Source organism: Otolemur garnettii, unplaced genomic scaffold (assembly GCF_000181295.1).
Source record: "Otolemur garnettii isolate 467f Iridium unplaced genomic scaffold, OtoGar3 scaffold00218, whole genome shotgun sequence".
NCBI classification, from domain to species: Eukaryota; Metazoa; Chordata; class Mammalia; order Primates; family Galagidae; genus Otolemur; species Otolemur garnettii.
In genome coordinates this window covers 21,176-44,554 of record NW_003852613.1, presented here as the reverse complement: position 1 = coordinate 44,554, position 23,379 = coordinate 21,176, and the positions used below count along the sequence as shown (strand labels likewise).

Here is a 23,379-nt window from a genome sequence, read left to right as displayed (position 1 = left end):
CATTGTTGTTTGGCGGCCCAGGCTGGGCCTGGGCTGGATTCAAACCCACCACCTTAGTTGTATGTGGCTGGCGCCTTAGCCACTTGGGCCACAGGCACTGAGCCTGAATTTTCTTTTTATTTATTATTTTTTATTAAATCATAACTTTATACATTGAAGCCTTTATGGGGTTCATGGATCTGAATTTTTAAGGAAAGGCATTCCAGGTAGAAGGGACAGCACATGCCAAGGGCTTGAGACAGGAAGTGCGTCTTCAAGGACAGAGGCAGCTCATCCCTGATACTTTGGGGGCATTTGCCCACTGGGGCTGTAGGAGCTGGGTCCTGAGACAGACTTCACACTTCTCACGGAAGCCCAGAGCTTTCTGAATTTCCATTTTGCAGGTGAAGCACCTGAGGCTCTGCTAGTATTAACAACCAAGAACGAGAACTCAAGAGGCTGTGCGCTAGGTTGCCTCCCAGAAAATAAGAACGCCCGAGAGGCGAGGGGAGACGCTGGGAGGCCGGGCCTGGGGTTGCGAACAGGAAAGGGATAGTTGAGCTGCCTGCTGAGACTGATGCAAGCCCGGAACCCTCCACCTGGAGTCCCGGGAGCCGCAGACAACGCAAGATGCAGCCACGCACGGACACAGGGCATGCCGGGAACGGAAAGCGCAGCGCAGAGGGTCTCCAGGTGGCCTGGGCAGGGCAGGCGCCAAGGAAGGGGCGTGCTGACGGGATTGGGAACGGGACGGGGAAACTAGGCTTCGGTACGTCGACCAAAATGCCTCCCAGAAGGCTACAAGCTTGCCGCGAGGTCGGAAGCCAGGCCCGCGCTCCCCCGCAGCGCCATGACGAGAGCTAGGCTCGCCCGGAAGTGAGGCGGGCGAAAGTGCGGCGCTGGCCGGAAGTGCCGAGCTACCGACGCGGGGCTCGCCGGGAAGTGTGGTTCCTCCGGGTGGCCCGGGGCGGTGCCCGCAAGTTCTGCGGATCTGGCGGACCGTCCGGCGTGGACCCGGGATGGCTGGACCCAGCGGCTCCGGGGGCCCGATCGGGGCGGGAACCCTGGCAGGTGGCGCACGGTCCAAGGTAGCCCCCAGCGTGGACTTTGACCACAGCTGCTCGGACAGCGTCGAGTACCTGACGCTCAACTTCGGGCCCTTCGAAACAGTGCATCGGTGGCGGCGCCTCCCGCCCTGCGACGAGTTCGTAGGTGCCCGGTACGGTGGGCTTCCAGGCGACTTGTGGGGGGGGGGGGGGGAGTGGGATCCGAAGAGAGTCCAGGGGCGAGGCTGGGGTATGGTGTACTGGAGAGGGACCTGGTAATGGAGGGCGACGATACAGTCCGGGATGGTGTCCAGAGCAGGTGAAGGAGTTCCGAGAGGAACACGACCTGGCTAATGTACTAGAGCTAAGATGTGTATGTGGGTCTTGGGCTAGGGTCCCAAGTGTTTTGTGGTTGGGTAGGGAGTCCAGAGTAGGAGGAGGCGTGCTTGGAGTGTCCTTTGGGATACTGGTAAAATTTAGGGGTTTCCATACGTCTTAGCAGTTGAGAGGTGTCTAAATCTTGCAGCCGCTCTCCTGCTTAGTCCTATTCGTTAGGCGCCCTCCAGGAGAGTCCTGTCCTCACAGCCCTCCCCTTCTTTTTTTCCAGGCGCAGCAAGCACACAGTGGTGGCCTATAAAGATGCCATCTATGTATTTGGTGGAGACAATGGGTGAGTGAGCGTCAGGGAGTTTGGACCAGGTGGGGGAAGCATTGTGGTCAGGGACCCGTTAGCTAATGCCTCTAAGCCTCAGTTTCCCTGCAATGAGATCCTGCATAAAAGGTCTCACTCAGCACAGCATCCAGTGGGTAGCATGTGCTCTGTATGTGGAAGGGTCCCTCTTGTTCTTAGTGAGTAGACACAGCCTTGAAAGAAACACATCCACCCTTGCTGCCAGCCCTACCAGGCACTTTTCTTTCTTTCTTTCTTTTCTTTCTTTTCTTTCTTTCTTTCTCTCAAGCTATCCCCCTGGGTAGAGTGCCATGGCATTACAGCTCATAGCAACCTCCAACTCCTGGGCTCAAGCGAGTCTCCTGCCTTAGCCTCCTGAGTAGCTGGGACCACAGGCGCCTGCCACAACGCCCGGCTTTTTTTTTTCATTGCAGCCGTCATCCTTGTTTGGCGGGCTTGGGCTGGATTCAAACCTGCCACCTTAGGTGTATGTGGCTGGTGCCTTAGCCACTTGAGCCACAGGCGCCGAGCCCCTACCAGGCACTTTTCTTTCCCTGCACTTCTCCCTGGACCTCATCCACATGCTCACTTTGCAGCTGAAAGGTATAGAGGGCACAGTTTTCTTTATTTCATTTTTTTAAACCCTCACAGTTTGTGAGGGTTTTCTCCTGTTTGTATAAACTCCTGGCAAACAGCCTTCCTAACAACTAACTGATGTTCTGTTTTGGGGCATGCCTCCATTCACATGAACAGTCCCCGTTTAAATTGTGGCTGGTTTTCCTGTGTTGAAAGTGAGTTGTTTGCACATGACCAATTGTGCCCAACAGTCTCTTTCCTTAAGAGCAGCCAGAGGGATTCATGTTCAAGTGCAAGACAGAGTGTGTACCTCCCAGGCTTACCTCTCTGTGCCATCTCCCCACCTCTGTGGGAAAAAGCCCAAGTCCTCATGACACTCCATGAGGCACTGCTCCTCTGCTTACGGCTCCTCACTGCACTCGGGCCACACTGGCTGCCTGTTACCTTTGGACTGTACTGAGTGTCCTCTTGCTCAGGCCCTTGTATTAGTTGTTCCTTCCTCCCCTACTTCCTGCTTTTCCTCTGATGTTCCTTATGAGTCAGGCCTTCCCTGACTACCTGGACAATCTGGCGACTGCCCCCCCTACTTGTTCCACCTACATTTGCCCTGAAGCACTCTAATGTTGGCTGTGATCCATCTCCTCCCCAAAGGCAAGGCCTGTGCTCCTATCTTAGCACCAAGACAATTCAATATATGTTTGTTGAATGAAGGGATGAAATAAGGAAGCAGCATCTACCACAGATGTTTACTGGAACCATGATGAGAATCCCCCAAACCAAAAAATGCCTTGGTGTCTGGCACTGGGCAGTGGGTGGGAAATGGGGGACCTCTATCCTCAGGTGTGTCCTGTAGCAGGTGAAGTTTGTGTGACAACTCTTTGGCAATAAGCAGAAACATTTTTGCTACGTTGTGACACTAAGAAACAGGATACAAATTTGTCTCGCTCTAGTTAACAACTTTCTAAAGGCTGAGTACAAAGAAAGGTGGCCTTCTCTTGCATGTAGGGGTGGTGAGGGAGGAACTATATCACACAGTCAGCTTCCTGAGCTCCTAGCTTCATGGTCTGAGGCACAGCCTTTGGTCTCCCAGGATCCTCTCTGATTGCCCTGCTTTGCTCACAGGAACAAGGACATTCTGGTCATTTGAGGTGGTACAATAGCCAGTGGATTTGTTTTCCATTTTATTGTATCTTTAACACAGTTGTTACATTGTTTTATTTTATTTTATTTTTTTGAGACAGATCCTCAAGCTGTCGCCCTGGGTAGAGTGCAGTGGCATCACAGCTCACAGCAACCTCAAACTCCTTGGCTCAAGTGATTCTCTTGCCTCAACCTCCCAAGTAGCTGGGACTACAGGCGCTCACCACAACGCCTGGCCATTTTTGGTTGTAGCTATCATTATTGTTAGGCAGACCCAGGCTGGATTCGAACCTGCCAGCTGTGTATGTGGCTGGCGCCTTAGCCTCTTGAGCTACAGGCACTGAGCCTTATTGCTTTGTTTTTGTTGTTTGTTTTGTTGAGATAGAGTCTTACTCTGTCACCTAGGCTCGTGTACCATGGCGTTAGCCTAGCTCACAGCAGCCTCAAACTCTTGGGCTCAAGTGATTCCTGCCTGCTTCAGCCTTCCAAGTAGCTGGGACTACAGGTTTCCACTAAGATGCCCAACTAATTTTTCTGTTTTCAGTACACATGGGTCTTGCTCTTGCTCAGGATGGTCTCATACTCCTGGCTTCAAGTTATCCTCCTGCCCAGCTGCCCAGAGTGCTAGGATTACAGGCCTGAGCCATCGCCGTTACATTAGTTTTGCAATAAAGAAGTGACAGGAAGATCAGAGATAAGCAAAGGGCCTCCCCTGCAGCATGGGCAAGTGTCTGCATTGGGGGTGGGGTGCAGCCTCACAGGAGTGGCACGGAGATGTACACATAGGACTTTTGGAGGTTGGGGTGAGGTCTGAGTGGCGACTCTAGTCTTTGGGCCATTTTATGCCCTCAGTCAGCTGCTGGGTGGGCTGCTGGTAGCTGGGATCACTCTTTGGTCCTGACCCCAAGCAGGGTGGTGGCTGCCTGTATGGCAGTGCTGGTGGCTGCAGTAGCTGGGGAGCCTCTTTTGTTGTCACCACTCTGGTCCCTTAGGCATCAGCTAGTTGCCAAACTGATTAATGGTTCCAGTGACTCAGCCGAACAGCCCCTACCCGCCAGCTGCATGCAGTGCCCCTCTTCAGGGCCCTGCTGGGGCATTGCCCTACATGGCTGACCTGGCTGACACCTCCTCTCTTTGCTGCCTTTCAGGAAGACGATGCTTAATGACCTCCTGCGGTTTGACGTGAAGGACTGCTCCTGGTGCAGGTGAGTGGCCTCCATGTTCCTGGGGCAGGTGGGTGGCCTCCGTGCCCTATTTTTCGTCCTAGAACACAGCAGAGTCACCATCAAGCAAAGCTAGAGAAGCTTCCAGGAGGAGATACCCTTAAGCGCCTGTAGCTCAGCAAGTAGGGCATTGGCCCCATATACCAAGAGTAGGGAGTTCGAGCCCTGTCCCAGGCAAACTGCAACAAAAAATAGCTAGGCATTGTAGTGAGCACCTGTAGTTGTCTCAGCTACTTGGGAGGCTGAGGCAAGAGAATCACCTAAGCCCAGGAGTTGGAGGTTGCTGTGAACTATGACACCATTGCACTCTATCCAGGGCGACAGCTTGAGGCTCTGTCTCAAAAAAAAAAAAAGAAAAAGAAACCATACGGAGGCATAAATATGTGTAGGGAAGACCTGAGGTGTTGGCAGCAGTTTTCTGGCAGTGGGATTGTGTGTGATTTTTAGTGCCTGTTTTGTCTTTTCCTTGTTGGTATTTTTTTTTCTTAAGTTTCTATAATGAGACAGGTATCACCTGTCTTTGAAATACAAAAATAAAAGGAAGCCTGGGCTTGGCAGGGCTGCCATAACCCTGGTAGGCCCTCATTACCCCTGTCCCTGCTCTAGGGCCTTCACTACTGGGACCCCACCAGCTCCCCGCTACCACCACTCGGCTGTTGTCTATGGGAGCAGCATGTTTGTCTTTGGTAAGTGGCCTCTCACCCCAAAGGGCGGTGGATGTCCTCACCAAGCTTGGAGGTCATGGACACATGCTGTGCTTGGCAGGTGCTCTCTGCCACCCCTCAGCTTTGTCTGTGCTGGGTGGGGGGTCTTTTTCCCTAACTGTTGTGAGCTCATGGGATTGGGTTTCTGCCAGTGTGACTGGGCCAGAGCAGGAGACAGGGTCCCCAGATACTGGCGGGGAGGCCGGCAGTCAGGGTTCTGTGTGTAGGAACCTTAGTTTATGCATTTTGGGTGGGGCCGGATTCCATCCCCCCTCCTGGGGTTCAAAGACTCACATGCTGCCTTTGAGTGTAACACTTTCTTGCTCTCTTTACCCAGGGGGCTATACTGGAGACATTTATTCCAATTCTAATTTGAAGAATAAAAATGACCTTTTTGAATACAAGTTTGCAACTGGCCAGTGGACAGAATGGAAAATTGAAGGACGGTGAGAGATGCTGCTGAAACCTGTGGAACCAGGGTCCCTGGGAGTGGCACACCTGGATTTGCCCCCATCCTGCATCACAGATGAGGACCCTGAGGGTACACAGTTGAGGGAGAGAAATGGGAGCTGGAAGCTGCCGCTGTCCATGGCCGGCTCCCACTCTGAGGTTCCCTCCCTGCAAGAGAGGCCTGAACGCAAAGTACACGGGCACTTCTTGGGTCCTGCTTTGCTTTCATTTCCTTTGATATTTTGTGGCAGCTGGGTTTTGTTTGTTTCTGTGTGGGTCTCTGAGCTCTAGCCCTGTTTCTGTGTGGGTCTCGGCTCCAGCTCTATTTCTGGCTGGTTCCTCTTCCAGTGGCTGCCAGTTCCTTATGCCTGTGGTGCTGTTGCTTTTCCCCAGGATCCCAGTGTCAGGTGGACAGGGCCACGTGGTCCGGCTGTGGTCTCAGTAATGGCTGTGTGGGCCTGGGAAGCTCAGGTCCGCACTGGCCACCTTACTCCTTGCTTTGCCCTTCATTTCCCAGGTTGCCAGTTGCTAGATCGGCCCATGGGGCCACCGTGTACAATGACAAGCTGTGGATCTTTGCTGGCTATGATGGCAATGCCAGGTAGGTGGGGGTAGCCCAGCCCGGTGCAGCCCCTGAGGTACTGAGGAAGAGAGCAGGCCTTTTTGGCATTGAGGGCTCCAGCTGGCCAAGGTCAGCCTGGTGGGTTCTGAGGGCCACTCTGTCTGAGGGGTTCTCAGGAGGGGCATGGGGAGAAGAGTGGAAGGGTCAGAGGGAGGCAAGAGCCACTGAGTGGCCCCTACCTGGCCCCGTGGCCCCTTGAATGGCTGAGATGCAGAGCCTCAGGGCCATAGGTTGGAGTCACCCTGAGGGCTAGGTGAGAGACAGGTGGGCAGTCTCAGGGCCCAGACCCAGCTCATTTCTTCCCTAGGCCACAGGCATGTGTTCCTCCTTAATCCAGATAATTGGCTTTGCTATACTTTTGTGACTATAGAAATAGCATGTGCTGGTTCCCTTAAACTTTAGCATCATAGAAACACCTGACGGGACAGTGTGATATCTGAGGTCCCCTCACACCCCCAGCCCAGCTCTGGGGTAGGACACAGACTGAGGGGCTGGCCCTGCTGCATTACCCAAATGTTGTACCTGAGGCTACTCATTCCTGTGCTGGCTGGGTGGGGGGCCTGGCATGGCAGGGATGTGGTAGTGTGCCCTCCTCTCCCCCCGACCCCCAGCCCCGAAGCACCTACATCATGGCTGTACAATAGTCCCCTAATCCACATGGCAGGTGGCTTTTCTTTGGAGTCATCCCTTCTGGCCAGGATCAGGCCCACCCTGACAGCCAGACCTGTCTTTTTTTTTAATGTTTAGAGAAACTTTTCTACTAGCAGACCATAGAAATGATCCCTAAAAGTACAGTCTTCCTTTTATCCTATTGCAGGCTGAATGACATGTGGACAATTTGCCTCCAGGATCGGGAACTCACCTGCTGGGAGGAGGTGAGGGCCAGGGTGGGGGCAGACCCAAACCTCACTGTCTTCCTTGACCTCCTGCCCTTAATGGCTGGTTCCAGCAGTAGCTGCACAGTGACCAAAGTCTCCCTACCTTAGGCAGAGCACCCACAGGTGTGAGGCACGTGGTTTTTGTCTAACCCAGCCTCGTTTTAACATAGTGAGGCCAACATGCTGACCAGTGCCCTGTTCACTGGAGTCCCTCTAGGCATTCTTCCCCTGGAGAAACATCTAATGTTACCCCCTGATGATTTCAGCCCCAACTGTTCAAAATTGGGCCTCTTTAGGAGTTTATAATAGGATTATAAACTCTTCTGTAAGAAAAAGAATCCCGAACTCTCATTCACAGAAGTTTCAAGAATAAAAGTGAGGCTGGGCATGGTGGCTCACGTTGGTAATCCTACTACTCTGGGAGGCCAAAGTGAGAGAATTACTTGTGACCAGGTTGAGACCAGCCTGAGCAAGAGGCCCCATCTCTACTAAAAATAGGAATAATTAGCCAGGTTTGGTGATGCATGCCTGTAGTCTGAGGTATTTGGAAGGCTGAGGCAGGAGGATCATGTGAGCCCAGGAGTTCGAGGCTGCAGTGGACTATGATTAGACCACTGTACTCCAGCCTGGGGGACAGAGTGAGACCCTATCTCAAAAAAAAAGGCTCAGCGCCTGTGGCTCAAGTGGCTAAGGCGCCAGCCACATACACCTGAGCTGGCGGGTTCGAATCCAGCCCAGGCCTGCCAAACAACAATGACAGCTGCAACCAAAAAATAGCTGGGTGTTGTGGCAAGCACTTGTAGTCCCAGCTACTTGGGAGGCAGAGGCAGGAGAATTGCTTGAGCTCAGGAGTTGGAGGTTGCTGTGAGCTGTGATGCCACAGCACTCTACCCAGAGTGACAGCCTGAGTGTCTGTCTCAAAAAAAAAGAATAGTCCCAGCTCAGTGGTCTGAGTAAGCTAAAGTGTGAGTCAGTTCTGTGAGGCTGGCAGCTGAACTGCCCTCCCATCCCAGGTGGCCCAGAGTGGCGAAATCCCACCATCTTGCTGCAACTTCCCGGTGGCTGTATGTCGGGACAAGATGTTTGTGTTCTCGGGGCAGAGTGGAGCCAAGATAACCAACAACCTCTTCCAGTTTGAATTCAAGGACAAGACGTAAGTACCTTGGTGTGAGGGTAGTCAGCACCCCTGCTCGTAGCTGGGAGCTATGGTTGCTGGCCTTCTGGGCTCTGGCCTGCAGCGGGAGTACACAGCTGTGGTGCTCTGCAGACCACTAGGGTATGGTTGTAGCTCAGCAAGATAGGGCCCAGGCAGGCCCCTCAGGCTCTCTTTGAGGGTGAGAGACACCCTTTGCACTGAATGGTTTGGTCAGTGACACAAGTGACTCATGTGGCTGGCATTGATCTCATGATGGCAGAAGAGCCCATGGGTGTGCAGGCCTGTGAGCTCCAGCTGGTGTTGCCCTTGGCTGCTGCTGGCCCCTGGTTCTGGGAGCGAATGGAGGACAGGGAACAAGGAGTGTCAACTTCAGGTTAAGAGGGCTTGGGAGGGACAGGAAGAAGGGCAAGGCACCTTGCACAGAGGTGCCCTGTGAGTTCCACAGTCAGATAGAATCATTCTGCTGTGTCAAGATCTGTCCTGAATCTCAGCTAACTTAGCAAAAGAGAGGACTTTCTGGAAGGTGCTGGGAAGTCCTTGCAGGTCAGGGTTGCTGTGGGAACAGCATCAGGATGTAGGTCCAGGTAGCTCCTGGGGTGGGGACTTGCAGTGGCATCCTCAGGCTGGATAGTGAGTGCAGTGACTTGTGGTTGCACTTGTCTGTACATAGCCTCACACCCCAGAGAGTGGGACTCCTTGGCAGGTCAGATGCCACGCCTTCCAGAAGAGTTACTGCTGGCTGCTTCATAGAGGGTGGCAGGGAGTGAAGGGGAGTCTGGCAGGACCCCATAGCAGGCCATGTGGAGCCAGGCAGGGCTGATGCTGGAGTGGAACAGGGCAAGGGATTCTGGACAAACATGTCCAGGTCCTCTCTCTGGTCTCTGGGCTGATTCCCCACAGAGGCTTCAGGGGGACTTCCCAGTGGTAGCCTGATGTGGGGGGCCCTTGGGGAAAGCAGGGGCCCATGCCCAGCAGTGGTTGACTGTCTTGCACTCCTAGGTGGACACGCATCCCCACTGAGCACTTGCTCCGGGGCTCTCCACCACCCCCACAACGGCGCTATGGGCATACCATGGTGGCCTTTGACCGCCACCTCTATGTGTTTGGGGGTGCAGCTGACAACACACTGCCCAATGAGCTGCACTGCTATGACGTGGATTTCCAGACCTGGGAGGTTGTCCAGCCCAGCTCTGACAGTGAGGTGAGTGCTGTCAGGTCTCATGTAAAGTGAGGGAGGGGGCAGTCCTGCACTGCTGCCTGGACACCAGTGGCTCCCACCCTTTTCTCGCCTTCTTCCCAGTTGCTCATGGGCTGTGGGGCCTCCCAGGGGTGCAGACCTAGGAGCACAGCTACCATGCTTAAGGCCCTCAGCCCTGGGTACCTGCCTCTCAGGCCCTCGAGCCCCATCTCTATCCTGTAGCCAGCAGCTTTCAACACCCCACATTCTGTCATGTCTGCACTGCACTGCTGAGCTGTAGGCCTTTCCTGGGAAGCCTGTCTTGGCTTATGGCTGGGCTTCCCCTCAGCCAGCAGTGAGTGCCCTGGTCATGTGGCCCTTCTCTCCCACACACCCATAATGCTTTTGGGTGGGGATAGTGGGCTGGTCTCAGGGTGCCTGCCCTGCCCTTACTGACTGGTCTCAACACTCTTATGTCTCTCCTCTCCAGGTCAGTGGGGCTGAGGTGCCTGAGCGAGTGTCTGCTTCTGAGGAGGTGCCCAGCTTGACCTCTGAGGAGCGAGGCAGCTTTAAGAAGTCCCGAGATGTGTTCGGCCTGGACTTCGGCACTACCTCAGCCAAGCAGCCCAGCCAGCCAGCCTCAGAGGTACGGCGCCAGTGACTCTCATAAGGCTCCACCACTCCCTGCAGTGGGTCCTGGGACCAGCCTCTCTCTCACACAGGCAAAACAAAGCCAGAGAAGTACTGTCTTCCAGTCACTCTGCAAAGGAGGCTCAGGGCCAGGAGCCCATGCCTTGCTGGCTAGGCTATAGTTCTGGAGTCCCTGCTGCAGGCCTAGACCACCGTGCCAGGGATAGCATGCTGTCCATGCTGTAGTTCTCCACAGCCCATCGTGCTCCCTCACCCACATGGGGACTGCCTCCTGCCTGTGTCTGTGACTGCACCAGGAGCCCTCACCCTCAGGGACTGGTCTCTGGTCCCACCTGCCTCATCCCCTCCCCAGCTGCCCAGTGGGAGGCTCTTCCATGCGGCTGCCGTCATCTCAGATGCCATGTACATCTTTGGAGGCACCGTGGATAACAACATCCGCAGTGGGGAGATGTACAGGTTCCAGGTATGGGACTTGTGGGCTTGAAGGGCTAGCTGGTATGGGCAGTGCCCCCTGACTGAGAACCGAGGCCCAGTGGTAGGGTGGGGCTTGTCCAAGGCTGGGATTGCCAGGCCCAAACCCAGTGGGATGCTGACCTTGCTGAGGAGCCTGGCAGCTGCTGTGGGGGATTCTAGGTTGAGGTCAGGCTGTGGTAACAGTGGGAATGGGGAAGGGGCAGGTGGGTGGCATAGGGGTTCACACTTGGGCCTAAGGAAGGCAGAGCTGGGCTGACAGGAAGGCAGCCCCTGCCTAGGTCTGGGGGAGCAGGTGCTCATGAAGGGGTCTGCAGAGACATGGAGCCAGGGCAACTTTGGGGGGAGATTGAGGTGTGCTGGCAGGGACCAGCATGAGCACATGGGCCTAGATATAGAGTGGAGGTGGCACAGCCCTCCTGAGGATTGGGGACACAGCTGAGGACTAGAGTGGAAGAGGGAGCCCCCTCTGGGGACAGGGCCAAGCAGGACAGTACTTGCCTCCTGGGCCCTGAGGGTTGGCCACAGTGGGCCTGTCCTGTTTTCTGGCAACACTGATATCTCCTCCTGCAGTTCTCCTGCTACCCCAAGTGCACACTGCATGAGGACTATGGGCGGCTGTGGGAGAGCCGCCAATTCTGTGATGTGGAGTTCGTGCTGGGTGAGGTGGGTGCCCTTCTGTGTACCCAGCCCCTCTGCTATGCCCATGGACTGGGGGCTTCACCCAGAGGTGTGGTTGCCTGCCCAGTGCCGCCTGCCCTGGCTGCCTGGGCCTCTGCCCCTGGGTGTTGCCCCACGTCTTCCACCCATGCCTTGTTCATGTGCAGAAGGAGGAGTGTGTGCAGGGCCATGTGGCCATTGTCACTGCACGGAGCCGCTGGCTCCGTAGGAAGATTGTGCAGGCACGGGAGCGGCTGCCTCAGGTGAGGTACGCACCCTGACTGAGCAGCTGGGTCCATTGTTTAGGGGGTGCCCTCAAGCACCCTTCTTCCTACAGAAGCTGCAAGAAGAGGCAGCCCCCACTCCCAGGGACACCCTCGGCAATACTGTAGGGGGAGCCCGGCCACCCTTGCTGCATGTGGCCATCCGGGAGGCCGAGGCGCGGCCCTTCGAGGTGCTCATGCAGTTCCTCTACACTGACAAGATCAAATACCCCAGGAAAGGTCTGCTTGGGCTGGGGGTCAAGTGGTAGGAGGGTGGACAGCAGCGCCTTAGAGGTGGGTGCTGATAGCCTCACTTTACAGATAGTCCCTCCGAGGCTCACAGGTGGCTGTCATCCTCCATCACCTGTGACCTCAGCAGCCACCTTGTGGTCAAGCTGCCATATGAGGCCCCCAAGGTTTTTTTCCCACCTGGTAGCCGTGACTCACACTTGTCCATGGAGGGGGCCCTTTCCCCCTCCCCACCCCCCCAGAGACCCCAAGGAACTCTTGGCTGCAGGCCACGTGGAGGATGTGCTGCTCATCATGGACGTGTACAAGTTGGCACTGAGCTTCCAGCTATGCCGCCTGGAGCAGCTGTGCAGGCAGTACATCGAGGCATCTGTGGACCTGCAGAACGTGCTGGTCGTGTGTGAGAGTGCCGCCCGGCTGCAACTGGGTCAGCTCAAGGTGCGGGTGGGGGCAGAGCAGCAGCCAGATGAGTGTTCCTGCAGTGAGGTCCCGCTGGGGTGGGTGGGACGCTCAGGCTGAGCCCCTTGCCCAGCCTGGGGTCAGGGCTCAACCCTGCCTGCCTGTGCCTATCTGTCCCAGGAGCACTGCCTGAACTTCGTGGTGAAGGAGTCCCACTTCAACCAGGTGATCATGATGAAAGAGTTCGAGCGCCTCTCATCCCCACTGATCGTGGAGATTGTGCGGAGGAAGCAGCAGCCGCTCCCTCGCACCCCCTCAGACCAGCCTGTGGACATCGGTGGGCAGCCCTTGTCACCCTTCCTTGAGGCGGGAGGGATGATGTTCATCTTGGGCAGCAGACCTAGGATCCGTGGAGAGCAACTGCTAGGCTCTCAGGCAGGGATGGGTCCTGGGGTAGACATGGGACACCTCTTTTGGGCTGAGATGCTGGGTCTGTTGGCTCAGGAGTGACTGATCACTGAGCTTCTGCTAGGCGCAGTGAGAATCAGAACAGCTCAGAGACCCCCTTTGTCTTGCTGTGTCCTGCACCCACCTAGCCCAGGAATGAATATTACAGGTCCTTTTATTCCCTAGCTCTCCCTGGGACTATGCTGACACTAGCTGTTGGCTCTTGGTGACACCTGACGACCCCAAAGGCCTGTGGAGGGCACAGTGGGCCGTCTTGGAAGATTAGTTGTTGGGGGCAGAGCAGGCCTAAAGGCTGTGTTTGGGGTGCAGTACTTGCATTGGGGCTGGGGGAGAAGAGGATGGGCTGGAGTGAGGCCCATGTCCTGAGGGAATTTTCACTCAGGGTAGAATGTGGGCACATGTGAGGGAGGTGGTACCCATGGGAGGGGGTACCCTTGGAAGGGGGTCCCAAGACTAGAACTTGAAGCTGCCCCTAGCTTAGAGTATGCTGGGTGTGGGAATGCCTGCTCAGGGTCCCTCCACACCCCTAGGCACATCTCTGATCCAGGACATGAAGGCGTACCTGGAGGGGGCAGGTGCAGAGTTCTGTGACATCACGTTGCTGCTGGATGGGCACCCACGGCCGGCTCATAAGGCCATTCTGGCTGCCCGCTCCAGGTCAGTAGGGCTGGAGGAGTGGGGGAGGGAGGCCCCATGAGGCTGCATTCCACTGAGAGCCGGAACTGTGGCCTCTGTGCAGCTACTTTGAGGCCATGTTCCGGTCCTTCATGCCTGAGGACGGGCAGGTGAACATCTCCATTGGGGAGATGGTGCCCAGTAGGCAGGCCTTCGAGTCCATGCTGCGCTACATGTACTACGGCGAGGTCAACATGCCACCCGAGGACTCCCTGCATCCTGTGCCTGTGTGCACTCTTCCCACCTCACTGCTCAGGGTCCCAGTGCCCACCGCAAGCAGCTTGGGGCCTGGCAGCCCTGTCTCAGCCAGATATTCTCTGCTCAGGGCCTCACTCTGCAGGGTTTGCTGGTGGCTAGTGCTGGGCTAGTATCTCTGAAGCACTCAGAGCTGGCTGACAGGGGTTTGTGGCCAGGAGGGATGGGTAGGTTTTTGCTCCTCATAGTCCTTTGGAGAATGGGGTCGTCACCGCTCTGCAGCAGGCGAGCAGACAGACATGGAGTGACTCCTTGGTATGTCACGTCACTTCAGTAGGGTACAAGGAAGCTCTTCAGGACCCGTGGTACCCTGTAGCAGTTCTGGAAACACAATTTGTGGTTTTCCTTGGATCTTGAATTTGGTCTTTGACCCATTTTCTGGTCTAGGGCCCATTCAGAGAGGATAGGGAGGAGGCCAGCTGGGGGGGACCAGCTCCCTTTAGCCATCAGCTCCTTAACCAGCGCCCAGCTACCTGTTTGCGGCCCCCTACTACTACGGCTTCTACAACAACCGGCTGCAGGCTTACTGTAAGCAGAACCTGGAGATGAATGTGACAGTGCAGAACGTGCTGCAGGTAGTTCCCCTGTGCCTGTGGGGAAGGGTGGGGAGTGGAGGGTGCATGGGGCAGCGTATCAAGGTCCTGCCGTTGCAGATCTTAGAGGCGGCTGACAAGACACAGGCACTGGACATGAAGCGGCACTGCCTGCACATCATTGTGCACCAGTTCACCAAGGTCGGGCCCAAGCCTTCCCTTCAGGACCTTCTTCCCCTTGGCAGTGGCAGTGTCAGGGGTGGGGTGCTTGGAGATGAGCTGAGCAGAACAGTCTGCTGTCGGCTACCGCTCAGCCCTGAGCATGTTGGGCCCCAGAGGACTCCGCTGCCCCTCTGGCCATCATGTGGATTTGTTCTCATCCTGTTCCCGCCTTCTGGTTGCCTCGGTAGGTCTCCAAACTACCCACGTTGCGGTTGCTGAGCCAGCAGCTGCTGCTTGACATCATAGACTCCCTGGCCTCCCACATCTCCGACAAGCAGTGCGCAGAGCTGGGCGCTGATATCTGAGGCCCTCTAGCATCCACCTTGAGTGAAGAGTAGCCATGCCTGCCTGCCCTGCCCACTGCAAAGACTGCACCAGCCACACCAGTAGCAGTCCTGTACCTGCCAGGCCCTGGGCCAGGGTGCCCAGAGGGGGTCGCATAGGATGTAGATGGTGAAGCAGACCCATACTCCAGCTAGTACCTTCTCTTGGAGTGAAGTGTGGGTAGGAGGCCCTGGCTCAGTGATGAGGACAGTACTGAGAAGTAGAAAGAGACTCCAGAGCCATGACCTTGGGCTTCCCACCCAGCAGGGCCTGGGCATGGGCTTTGGGGGTCTTGGTATAGCCCCAGCCTGGGTATGTTGTGGATCCAGGCTGGGTCCTGATTTTAAGGCCCTGTTGATGTGGGAGGGGACCTAGCAGAACTGCTGCCCCGTGAGAGTCTGCCTGGGCTGTACCCACCCCTACCTCACCCTCACTGAGGCTGGTGTAAGGGGTCTCTCCTCCCACTCACAGCTTGTAATTGGGACTCATGATGGACAGGTCTGACTCAAGATGAACTTTGGAGTGAAGGGCCCTGAGGTCAGCTCCCAGCCAAAAGATTGTCCATGCTGGACTGGGCCTGGCTCTTAGGTGGTTTGCAGGATCCCAGCCCACCTGTGTGTACATCAGGGCTCAAGGCTAGGGCAAGAGAGAAGTCAGGAGAGGTGCCCCCAGGTCCCTGTGTCCCTCACTAAGTATTTATTGTTATAGATATGCCTCCATTAAAGCCACAGCAGTGCTACTCCACCTGCCTCTCTGGCACAGTCTCCACCTCCACCCTCTGGCCCTCAATCCCTTGGCTGTCCTGCAGTAGAGGACCAGCTATGACCTGATGGCTTGGGAACCACTTAAGTATAGGTTCAGCCATCTTGCCTGTTTTTCTTTTTGAGACAAAGTCTCAAGCTGTAGCCTTTGGTAGAGTGCTGTGGTGTCACAGCTCACAGCAACCTCCAACTTTTGGGCTTAAGCGATTCTCTTGCCTCAGTCTCCCAAGTAGCTGGGATTATAGGTGCCTGCCACAATGTCCAGCTGTTTTTTGGTTGTGGTTATCATTGTTTTGTGGGCCCAGGCTGGATTTGAACCCACAAGCTCTGGTGCATGTGGCCAGCACCCAAGCCACTTGAGCTACAGGCTTTTTTTTTGAGATAATTTCATTATGTTGCTCTCAGTAGAGAGCCATGGTGTCACAGCTCACAGCAACCTCTAACTCTTGGGCTTAAGCAATTCTTTTGCCTCAGTCTCCCCAGTAGCTGGGACTAAGGTGCTGGCCACAACACCCAGTATTTTTTTTGGTTTTTGCTTGTAGTTGTCATTTGGCAGGCTCAGGCTGGATTTGAACCCACTAGCTCCAGTGTATGTGGCTGGCACCCTAGCTGCTGAGCTACAGGCGCTGAGCCCTATCTTGCCTGTTTCTTTATCCACATTGTTAACAGCTCCCTGCCCCCACTTAGGGCCACGCAGTCACATGGGGAGAAAGGACTGGTAACTCCAGAGCAGGCACCCTGCCCTCACGCTCAGCCTGTCCCTGTGCTATACTATTGGCTCCTGGGGAGGGGGACCAACTTGCCGGGCTGGGAGCCAAAGACAAGTTAGTACTTTCTGTTGTCCTAGAGGTCTTGGCTGAGTCTACACTGATGCCAGGGGCCTGGTCCTGTCTTTCTGGAAAGAAGAGTCCAGAACCCCTTTTTGTCCTGGCTGCAGAACCGTAGCTCACCTCAGTGGAAATAAGCTGCTCTTCTGGCCTTAGAGTTTATCCCCTTCTGGCTGTGCTCCACAAACCTGGCCTTGCTACAGCCTTGACTGCAGGGCCCCAGGTGGCTGTGCAGGTGGATGTGGGACCTTGGATAGTTAAGGTGGGCACCCTTGGCCAATGGTAGCAGACCCATTAAGTCAGACAGCAGGCTAACAAGGGTGTGTGCAAGCAAGCGAGCTGGGAAGCAGAGGAGGAAGAAGCTAGAGTGAGGCAGAGGATGACATGTGGAGAGGCTACTTCAGCACCCAGAGAACGTCACACTGGGTGGGCAGGCTGGGTGAGTCACTCATAATAGAAGCATGGAGCTACCCATCCAGTGTCCATGAGATCTGACTCTTGCTGCACCCACAGGGCAGCCTCATCCACACCCAGAGGGTCCTGCCTCAGGCCTCCATGAATCACCACCTGCAAACTCTGCTCTATGCTGACCCTTGTTAACTGGTCCTCAGCTGTCTCTCAGACATAACATGAATAAAGTTACACACTAAAGGCCCTAAAAACCAGATTTCAGAACACTGGGTGACAGTTGCTGGAGCTAAAAACAATCTGTGCTCCTTGGGCACAGCAGTAAGTCATGTTTATAGTCGGAATGTTTCCACACACACAGTTGTCTGCCAATCACAGTTGCAGTGAGATTTTCTGGTTCCCAAAGAAAAATAAGAACTTTGAGGCCAGGACCCAAATGACTGTTGAGCTCTGCTCACCTGTTCCCAGACTTGAAAGGACTATTGCAGAATGGTTGCCTCCTGGAGCCTTAGAACTGGCTGTGCATAGCCACCCTAGGAGGCTGTTGACTGTCACCACTTCCTCCACTATTTCAAATAGAGATGGGCCTGGTGGTAAGCAGGTTGAGGGGCTAGCCTGCTGATCACCAAAGGTCTGCAGGCAGAAGCCTGTTGAGCACCTGTGTTAAAACCAATTTTGGACTGGGCTGAGTGTTCGCAAAGAGGCTGGCTTGTTTTTGGTCTTAAGGAAAACAGCTCCTGGCACTGACTGGTTCCTTCTCACACCATTGTGCCCCGAGAACCCTGCTGGCATGGATGGCTGCTACCTGTCTAGCTGTGCAGCACAGGGAATAGGAGCTGTGCTTCCCCTTCCCCACAGCAAAGCTTGGACTCCAGGGTCTGGGCCCACTGGGGGCTACAGCTACTGTCTAGGGTGAATAAGCCCAGTACCACTAGCTAAGCCAGATAGCAAGGCTTGCTCCTAGAATTCACTTTATTATGGCATCTGGCAGGTCTTTAGAGTTCTGGTGAGGTCCCTCTCCAGACAAACTCTGAGGGAAGAGGAGACTGAAGCCTGCCCAGGTGGCCCCTCAGGCCATGCTGCTGCTCAGCTGCATGGCAAAATCTTGCACATGCTCCTTCAGAGTCTGGCGGGCATCTGCCTGTGCCCGCTTTTCCCGTGCCCGCTCCTGCTGCAACTTGGTCAGCCGCAGCCGTAGCCTCTGCTCACGTCGCTTGCAGGCCTGCAGCTGGCGCTGGGCCTTGTCCAGGGCATCAAGGGCTGCCTCAGCCCGCCGCTTCCAGAGTAGGGCACTGCCCACCTGGTAGCTGTGTTCATTCTGGATATAGGCTCCAGCAGGTGGTGGCAGGCGCAGCATGTAGGCTGAGGGGGACACAGGCCGTGGCTCAAGAGGGGAAGGCTGCTGCTCTGGTGAGGGCTGGGCACTACAGCCTGCTTCATCTGCCTGGGCACCCAAGGGGCCCAGAAGGTCTGAGAAGGGGCTGTATCTCCCAACTGGAGAGGCAGGCAAAGTGGCAGGTGCTGAGGCCTCCTCCACAGGAAAGCAGGTGACATCAGAAGGTGGAGGCGGAGAAAATGGAGTCATAGGCCCTCGGCCCTCAGAGCAGCTGGGGTGGGGAAGAGAAAAAGACTGGCAGGGCAGGCAAAGGGCTTGCCAGACCCCACTCCACCTGCCCGCCTGCCCTCCCCCAACCTGAATTGCTCCACAGGGCTTGTGCAGCTTGCCACAAGCACCCAGTCCCTTAGCCTCAGGGTGGGAAAGGGCATCCCCCCACAGCACATACCGCTTCCTACATCGCCGCAGTCTGCTGACGTTGGGGGGGCTGGGTAGGTCACCGTACCCCTTGGTCTTGGTTGTGCGGTGCAACTTGGAGAAAGACGCAAATATGGTGGGGACTGCCCCCTCCTTTAGCCTGTGATACCCGCTGTGGGAAAAGCAGCTCAAGTGAGGTAAAGAACCAGAGCTGTCTTCCCTGGCCCATGGCCCCTGCACAGAAGTGCCTGTTTTCTAGCGCCCCTGAGCAGCTTCCCCAGGACTAGCACTCATGCAAAGATAAGTTTGAGGACCGCCAGAGTAGGTCCAGTCACACCAACTCATCCCCACAGGACTCCATAAAGTGTAGGTACCTGGAGAAGCTCCTCAAACAGAGCTGGGATGACTTGCCAGAAAGATTTGGTTATTTCTAAACTTGCTGGGAGAACTTAGGTTCTAAAAAACATCCTGAGGAAAGGCTCACATTTTTTGCTTTTGTCACTAGCACAGTGATCCTAGGGATGGGGCTTGATGGACAGAGATGGGAAAGGAAACTCTGGGAACCAGGTGTGCCCGGCTGCCTGGCAGAGTGTTCTCATGCCAGCTGCTAAAGGGACTTTCCCATCAGGACCTATGGCTGCTTGTATTGGTGGGCAGGAAGGCCCACCTGATCCCCACCAGCTCGAAGCAGTTGTCCTCGAAGTGTTTGGAACAGAAGTAGATGTACTCGGACGTCGGGTCCCACAGACCCTGGCCACTGGGGTCCAGGCGCTGGCAGTTGGCCAGCCACAAGCCTCGTCTTGGGTTGTCCTTCTTGGGAAGTCTGTAAGACCACAAAACCGTTAGCAGCAGGCTATCTTTAGCCCTGGGCACGTGCCGCCCAAGCTCCCCAGGCGGGAAGAGCAGACCCTGCACGTGCTGCCATGAGGCCTCCCCGCGCCCCTGCCGGAGAAGCTCCGCACACCTGGGCGCATACGAGAAAACTCAGGCCTCGAGAAGAAAAGCAACTTGCTCAGCGACATCTAGCAAGTAAGAGAGAGCACCAAGATCCAAGCCTACGGGAACCTCCTGTCGATCCTCTCCCAAATGGAACTCATTCCAGGAACACCACCCCCTCACCCCTTCCCACCCTAACGTCAAGCCACGCCTGGACCACAGGGCTGCCCGAGGCGCATGCGCAATCGTTAGCCAGCGGGAAGGGAGACGCCAGCGCATGCGCAGTGCGCCCTCGCGTGCCAGTGCGCACGCGCGCTGACCTGTGGAAAGAGATGCCGCGGTTGCGCGTTTCGCGCGTGTCCCGTGTGCAGCAGCCGGCGGCTGAGCAGTGACGCGGCATCTGGGGAAGAGGCGGGTGCTAAGCCGCGAGTGATTGTCCGGGCCCGTAGGGGCTTCGCGCCTCCAGTGGCCCCTCTGCTCCAGGAGGCCCTGACCCGTCGAGCCCCCCGGGGCCCGATCTTGCCCCAACCCCGTCCCCGACGGTTCTCTTGACTCCTGTCAGCGGCACTCACGGTCTCGCCATTGCTGCGCCGCCGAAATCTCGCGTTGTGTGGCGGCGGCGGAAGTCGGTATCATGGAGATTCGGAGTGGGTGGTGCTCGGCCCGAGGGGCGGGGCCGGGAGAGGTCCTGGCAGGCGCGCTCCGGAAGAGGCGGCAGCGATGGGTTCGGCGTCAACCTCGCGTCATCCCAGCTATTGGATTAACGGTGTGGCTCACGTGCATTTCCCTTTTGTTCAAAGCTCCTTCTTCACAAACACCCTGTGGCGGATGGAGCGGCCTCGGCGCGCGGGTCTGCGCGGCGGCGAGAACCGGCGGTGTCCCGGGAGCCCCGCCAGCCCGCCCCTGAGGGACCCTTATTTGAGGAGACGGCACCAAGAACACGGGAGCTGTGGCGCTCGCGCCTGTGCGCAAAATTTGCTTACAGATATCAGGACTTGAGGGAAAGCTCGCGGCGCCCCCTGATTACACTTGGGGGACGGATTCCATCTAGCCACACCCACGACGGGACGTGACAATGCGGGACACATCCTGGGGCGGCTGCCTCTCTGATCCTCCACCTCCCCTCGAAGCTGAGGGTTACGCAGCCGCCCTGCCGAAGGAGTTAAGCGTTTCAGGAGCCTTCCCCACGCAGCCCTTCCCTGTGAAGCCTGCCTTCTGGAAGTTTGCAGCAACGGGAATGGCTAGCACGCTTAACTTAGGAAAAGATACAAGTGGATACTTTCCCCTAGAAGTCCTCTTGGAAAGGGCAAGTTATATGGAGGAAGAATTTTGTCAGAATACGTCACAGGGGACAGATGATGTCTCAGTACACAAATTTTAATAATTAAATATATCTTGTAACATTATGGTGGGGAGAATACAAAGGGATGGTCGCCTGCCATGCCCTCCGCTCAGTATTCCTCCCCTTCTTCAGCCTCGGCTTCCACGGAATCCACGCCCACTTCTTCGTAATCCTTCTCCAGAGCTGCCAGGTCCTCGCGTGCCTCCGAGAACTCTCCCTCCTCCATTCCTTCTCCCACATACCAGTGTACGAAGGCCCGCTTGGCGTACATGAGATCGAACTTGTGATCCAGCCGTGCCCAGGCCTCAGCAATGGCGGTGGTGTTGCTCAGCATGCATACGGCCCGCTGCACCTTGGCCAGGTCACCCCCAGGGACCACGGTGGGGGGCTGGTAGTTAATGCCCACCTGCCAGAAAAGGGAATAACGGATAGAAGTTTATATTGGTCTCAGAAATAGTAGCTTATTAAAAATTAATGTGGGCTTGGTGCCTGTAGCTGAAGTGGCTAAGGTGCCAGCCACACACCAGAGTTGGCAGGTTCGAATCCAGCCCCAGCCTGCCAAATAACAATGACAACTACAACAAAAAAATAGCCAGGCAGTTGCGCCTGTAGCCCCAACTACTTGGGAGGCTGAGGCAAGAGAATCGCTTCAGCCAGGAGTTGGAGGTTGCTTTGAGCTGTGATGCCATGGCATTCTACCCAGCGCAACAGCTTGAGGCTCTGTCTCAAAAAGAAAAAAAAAAATTGATGTGGATCTAGTTCAAACAATGTCCTGTAAAAAGTGATTATATCTACATTTATAAAGACTTTTAAATACTTAGTTTGAAACAACTGTCCATCATAGGGAGCCAGTTAATACTCTGATCAAGAACTGCCCTCTGGGTGGGGCCTGGTGTCTCAGGCCTGTAATCCTAGCACTCTGGGAGGCTGAGGCAGGTGGACTGCCTGAACTCTTGAGTTTGAGAACCAGCCTGAGGCAAGCACAAGACCCCATCTCCACTAAAAATGAAAAACTGAGGCAAGAGGATCACTTGAGCCCAAGAGTTTGAGGTTGCTGTGAGCTATGATACCACAACACTCTACCAGTGGTGACAAAGTGAGACTCTTGTCTCAAAAAAAAACTGCCCTCTGGTCTCTCACCTTTTCTGCTCTGAGAGGGACCCACTTCCAACTCTCTTTAAGTGCTCTAAACTTTCTTTCTCTTTGTTCTTCCTAAATAAAATCTCTCTTTACCTTGGGGGGGAAAAAAGAACTACACTCCCATAACTAAAGCTAGACCAAGTGCAAGAGCTGCCAGCTTCCTCCTCTCTGTGACCACCTGTGTGCAATAACTGGGTCTATCACCTACAGGAAAGGAACCTGCATCCTTTGTCTACATCTGCTGGCCTCTGTTAGCCAATATCACCTGTATAAGAAGAGGCCAATGTACCCTGAATATGTACAGAATGTCACTCAAGAGGCCAAAAAGGGAAGATGACTTCAACTTTTTACCCTTATAAATTGTTCAAATAATTGGCCACAGGTGGTGCCTATGGCCCAAGGAGTAGGGTGCCAGCCCCATATACCAGAGGTGGTGGTTGTTCAAACCCGGCCCTGGCCACAAAATAAATAATTGGCCACGTATAAGTACTTTTATGAGAGAAAAGTTTTTCTTTTTTTTTTTTTTTTGAGACAGTTTCACTATGTCACTGTAGAGTGCTATAAAATTACAGCTCACAGCAACCTCCAACTCTTGGGCTCAAGCGATTCTCTTGCTTGAGAGAGAGCCGCCACAATGCCCAGCTACTTTTTTCGTTGCAGTTGTCTTTGTTTGGTAGGCCCAGGCTGGATTAGAACCTGCCAGCTCTGGTGTATGTGGTTGGCGCCAAGCCAGAGAAAAGTTTTTCAACATGAAAGGGACTCTTTGAAGATACTGCATCCCTAAGCAAATGGTGTCAAAAAGTATATGACAAATCACAGACTGACAAAAATAAAAAAGGAACTTACAAGGGCATGATGGCTTATGCCTGTAATCCCAGCACTTTTAAGAGGCTGAGGCTGGGGTATCGCATGAGACCAGAAATTCAAAATCAACCTGGGCTATCATATAGCAAGACCTGCACCTGTAAAAAGTTATTTTTTTTTAAATTGAGTGGGTGTAGTGGTGCACTTACAGTCCCAGTCCCCACTCAGGAGGCTGAGGCAAAAGGATTCCTTGAGCCTCCAGTGAGCTATGATCATGTCGCTGTACTCCAGCCTAGGGGATTAGAACCTGTCTCTTAAGAGAAAAAAAAAGGGGGGGGTGGGGGTGGGGGTGGGATGGAATTCATGAAATGTGGGACTACCACATGTCTTCTGTGGAGATGAGAGGCTGCGACTTCCTATCCACTCCCACTGACCAGGTCCTTACTGTCTCACAAAAGCCAAGGAAACCTGGTCAAGGCACAGCATCGCTCAGGAAGCCTGCCAGCTGAAGCTACTATAAGAAAAATTACTCTGGCTCGGCGCCTATAGCTCAACCGGCTAAGGCGCCAGCCACGTACACCTAAGGTGGCGGGTTTGAATCCCCAGCCCGGACCCGC

The 23,379-nt window shown here is 55.1% G+C and overlaps 3 protein-coding genes across 8 annotated transcripts in view; 1 reads left to right on the top strand and 2 right to left on the bottom strand.

Moving 5' to 3' along the window:
- The first annotated feature begins 874 nt into the window (after positions 1 to 874).
- On the top strand, positions 875 to 15,535 carry LZTR1 (leucine zipper like transcription regulator 1). 5 transcript variants are annotated; one of them, XR_002771066.1, is made up of 21 exons: positions 875 to 1,198; positions 1,633 to 1,695; positions 4,560 to 4,616; positions 5,241 to 5,320; positions 5,676 to 5,784; positions 6,306 to 6,389; positions 7,228 to 7,285; positions 8,302 to 8,441; positions 9,444 to 9,645; positions 10,112 to 10,267; positions 10,625 to 10,735; positions 11,317 to 11,409; positions 11,571 to 11,666; positions 11,741 to 11,906; positions 12,184 to 12,353; positions 12,495 to 12,651; positions 13,313 to 13,439; positions 13,522 to 13,678; positions 14,182 to 14,287; positions 14,366 to 14,446; positions 14,656 to 15,535. XR_002771066.1 is itself a non-coding variant. In XM_023508014.1 (21 exons), the coding sequence occupies exons 1-21, from the start codon at positions 999 to 1,001 to the stop codon at positions 14,770 to 14,772; spliced, it is 2,523 nt and encodes an 840-aa protein (XP_023363782.1). In that variant the 5' UTR covers positions 875 to 998; the 3' UTR covers positions 14,773 to 15,535. The 5 variants fall into 5 exon arrangements, 4 of the variants coding, with proteins under 4 accessions (XP_023363782.1, XP_023363781.1, XP_023363780.1 ...); XM_023508014.1 differs by having other exon boundaries at positions 13,522 to 13,671; XM_023508013.1 differs by having other exon boundaries at positions 13,522 to 13,671; positions 14,351 to 14,446.
- Positions 15,536 to 17,722: 2,187 nt separating this feature from the next.
- Positions 17,723 to 20,087, bottom strand: THAP7 (THAP domain containing 7). 2 transcript variants are annotated; one of them, XM_003801677.3, is made up of 5 exons: positions 20,049 to 20,087; positions 19,797 to 19,876; positions 19,208 to 19,363; positions 18,572 to 18,712; positions 17,723 to 18,394 (listed from the first exon to the last, which is right to left on the bottom strand). In XM_003801677.3, exons 2-5 carry the CDS (start codon positions 19,874 to 19,876, stop codon positions 17,857 to 17,859), a joined length of 915 nt encoding a protein of 304 aa, XP_003801725.1. In that variant the 5' UTR covers positions 20,049 to 20,087; the 3' UTR covers positions 17,723 to 17,856. The 2 variants fall into 2 exon arrangements, with proteins under 2 accessions (XP_003801725.1, XP_012668146.1); XM_012812692.2 differs by having other exon boundaries at positions 17,723 to 18,712; positions 20,049 to 20,076.
- Positions 20,088 to 20,804: 717 nt separating this feature from the next.
- LOC100963795 (tubulin alpha-3 chain-like) overlaps positions 20,805 to 23,379 on the bottom strand; it is an 8,024-nt gene continuing 5,449 nt past the window's right edge. Inside the window, exon 5 of the mRNA XM_012812666.2 lies at positions 20,805 to 21,224. Coding sequence (XP_012668120.1) covers positions 20,928 to 21,224 — 297 coding nt within the window. The 3' untranslated portion in view covers positions 20,805 to 20,927. The remainder of the gene's footprint in view (positions 21,225 to 23,379) is intronic.

What these genes read in the sequence shown, in the direction of transcription:
- LZTR1 (XM_023508012.1), top strand. Translation starts at nt 999, where the DNA reads ATGGCTGGACCCAGCGGCTCCGGGGGCCCGATCGGGGCGGGAACCCTG. An exon ending in CCAGCCAGCCAGCCTCAGAG is followed by an intron (nt 10,268 to 10,624) that starts GTACGGCGCCAG and finishes TCCCCTCCCCAG; the next exon opens with CTGCCCAGTGGGAGGCTCTT. An exon ending in GATCAAATACCCCAGGAAAG is followed by an intron (nt 11,907 to 12,183) that starts GTCTGCTTGGGC and finishes TCTTGGCTGCAG; the next exon opens with GCCACGTGGAGGATGTGCTG.
- THAP7 (XM_012812692.2), bottom strand. Translation starts at nt 19,876, where the DNA reads ATGCCGCGTCACTGCTCAGCCGCCGGCTGCTGCACACGGGACACGCGC. An exon ending in CGCGGCATCTCTTTCCACAG is followed by an intron (nt 19,364 to 19,796) that starts GTCAGCGCGCGT and finishes GTGGTCTTACAG; the next exon opens with ACTTCCCAAGAAGGACAACC. An exon ending in TTCGAGCTGGTGGGGATCAG is followed by an intron (nt 18,713 to 19,207) that starts GTGGGCCTTCCT and finishes CTTTTCCCACAG; the next exon opens with CGGGTATCACAGGCTAAAGG.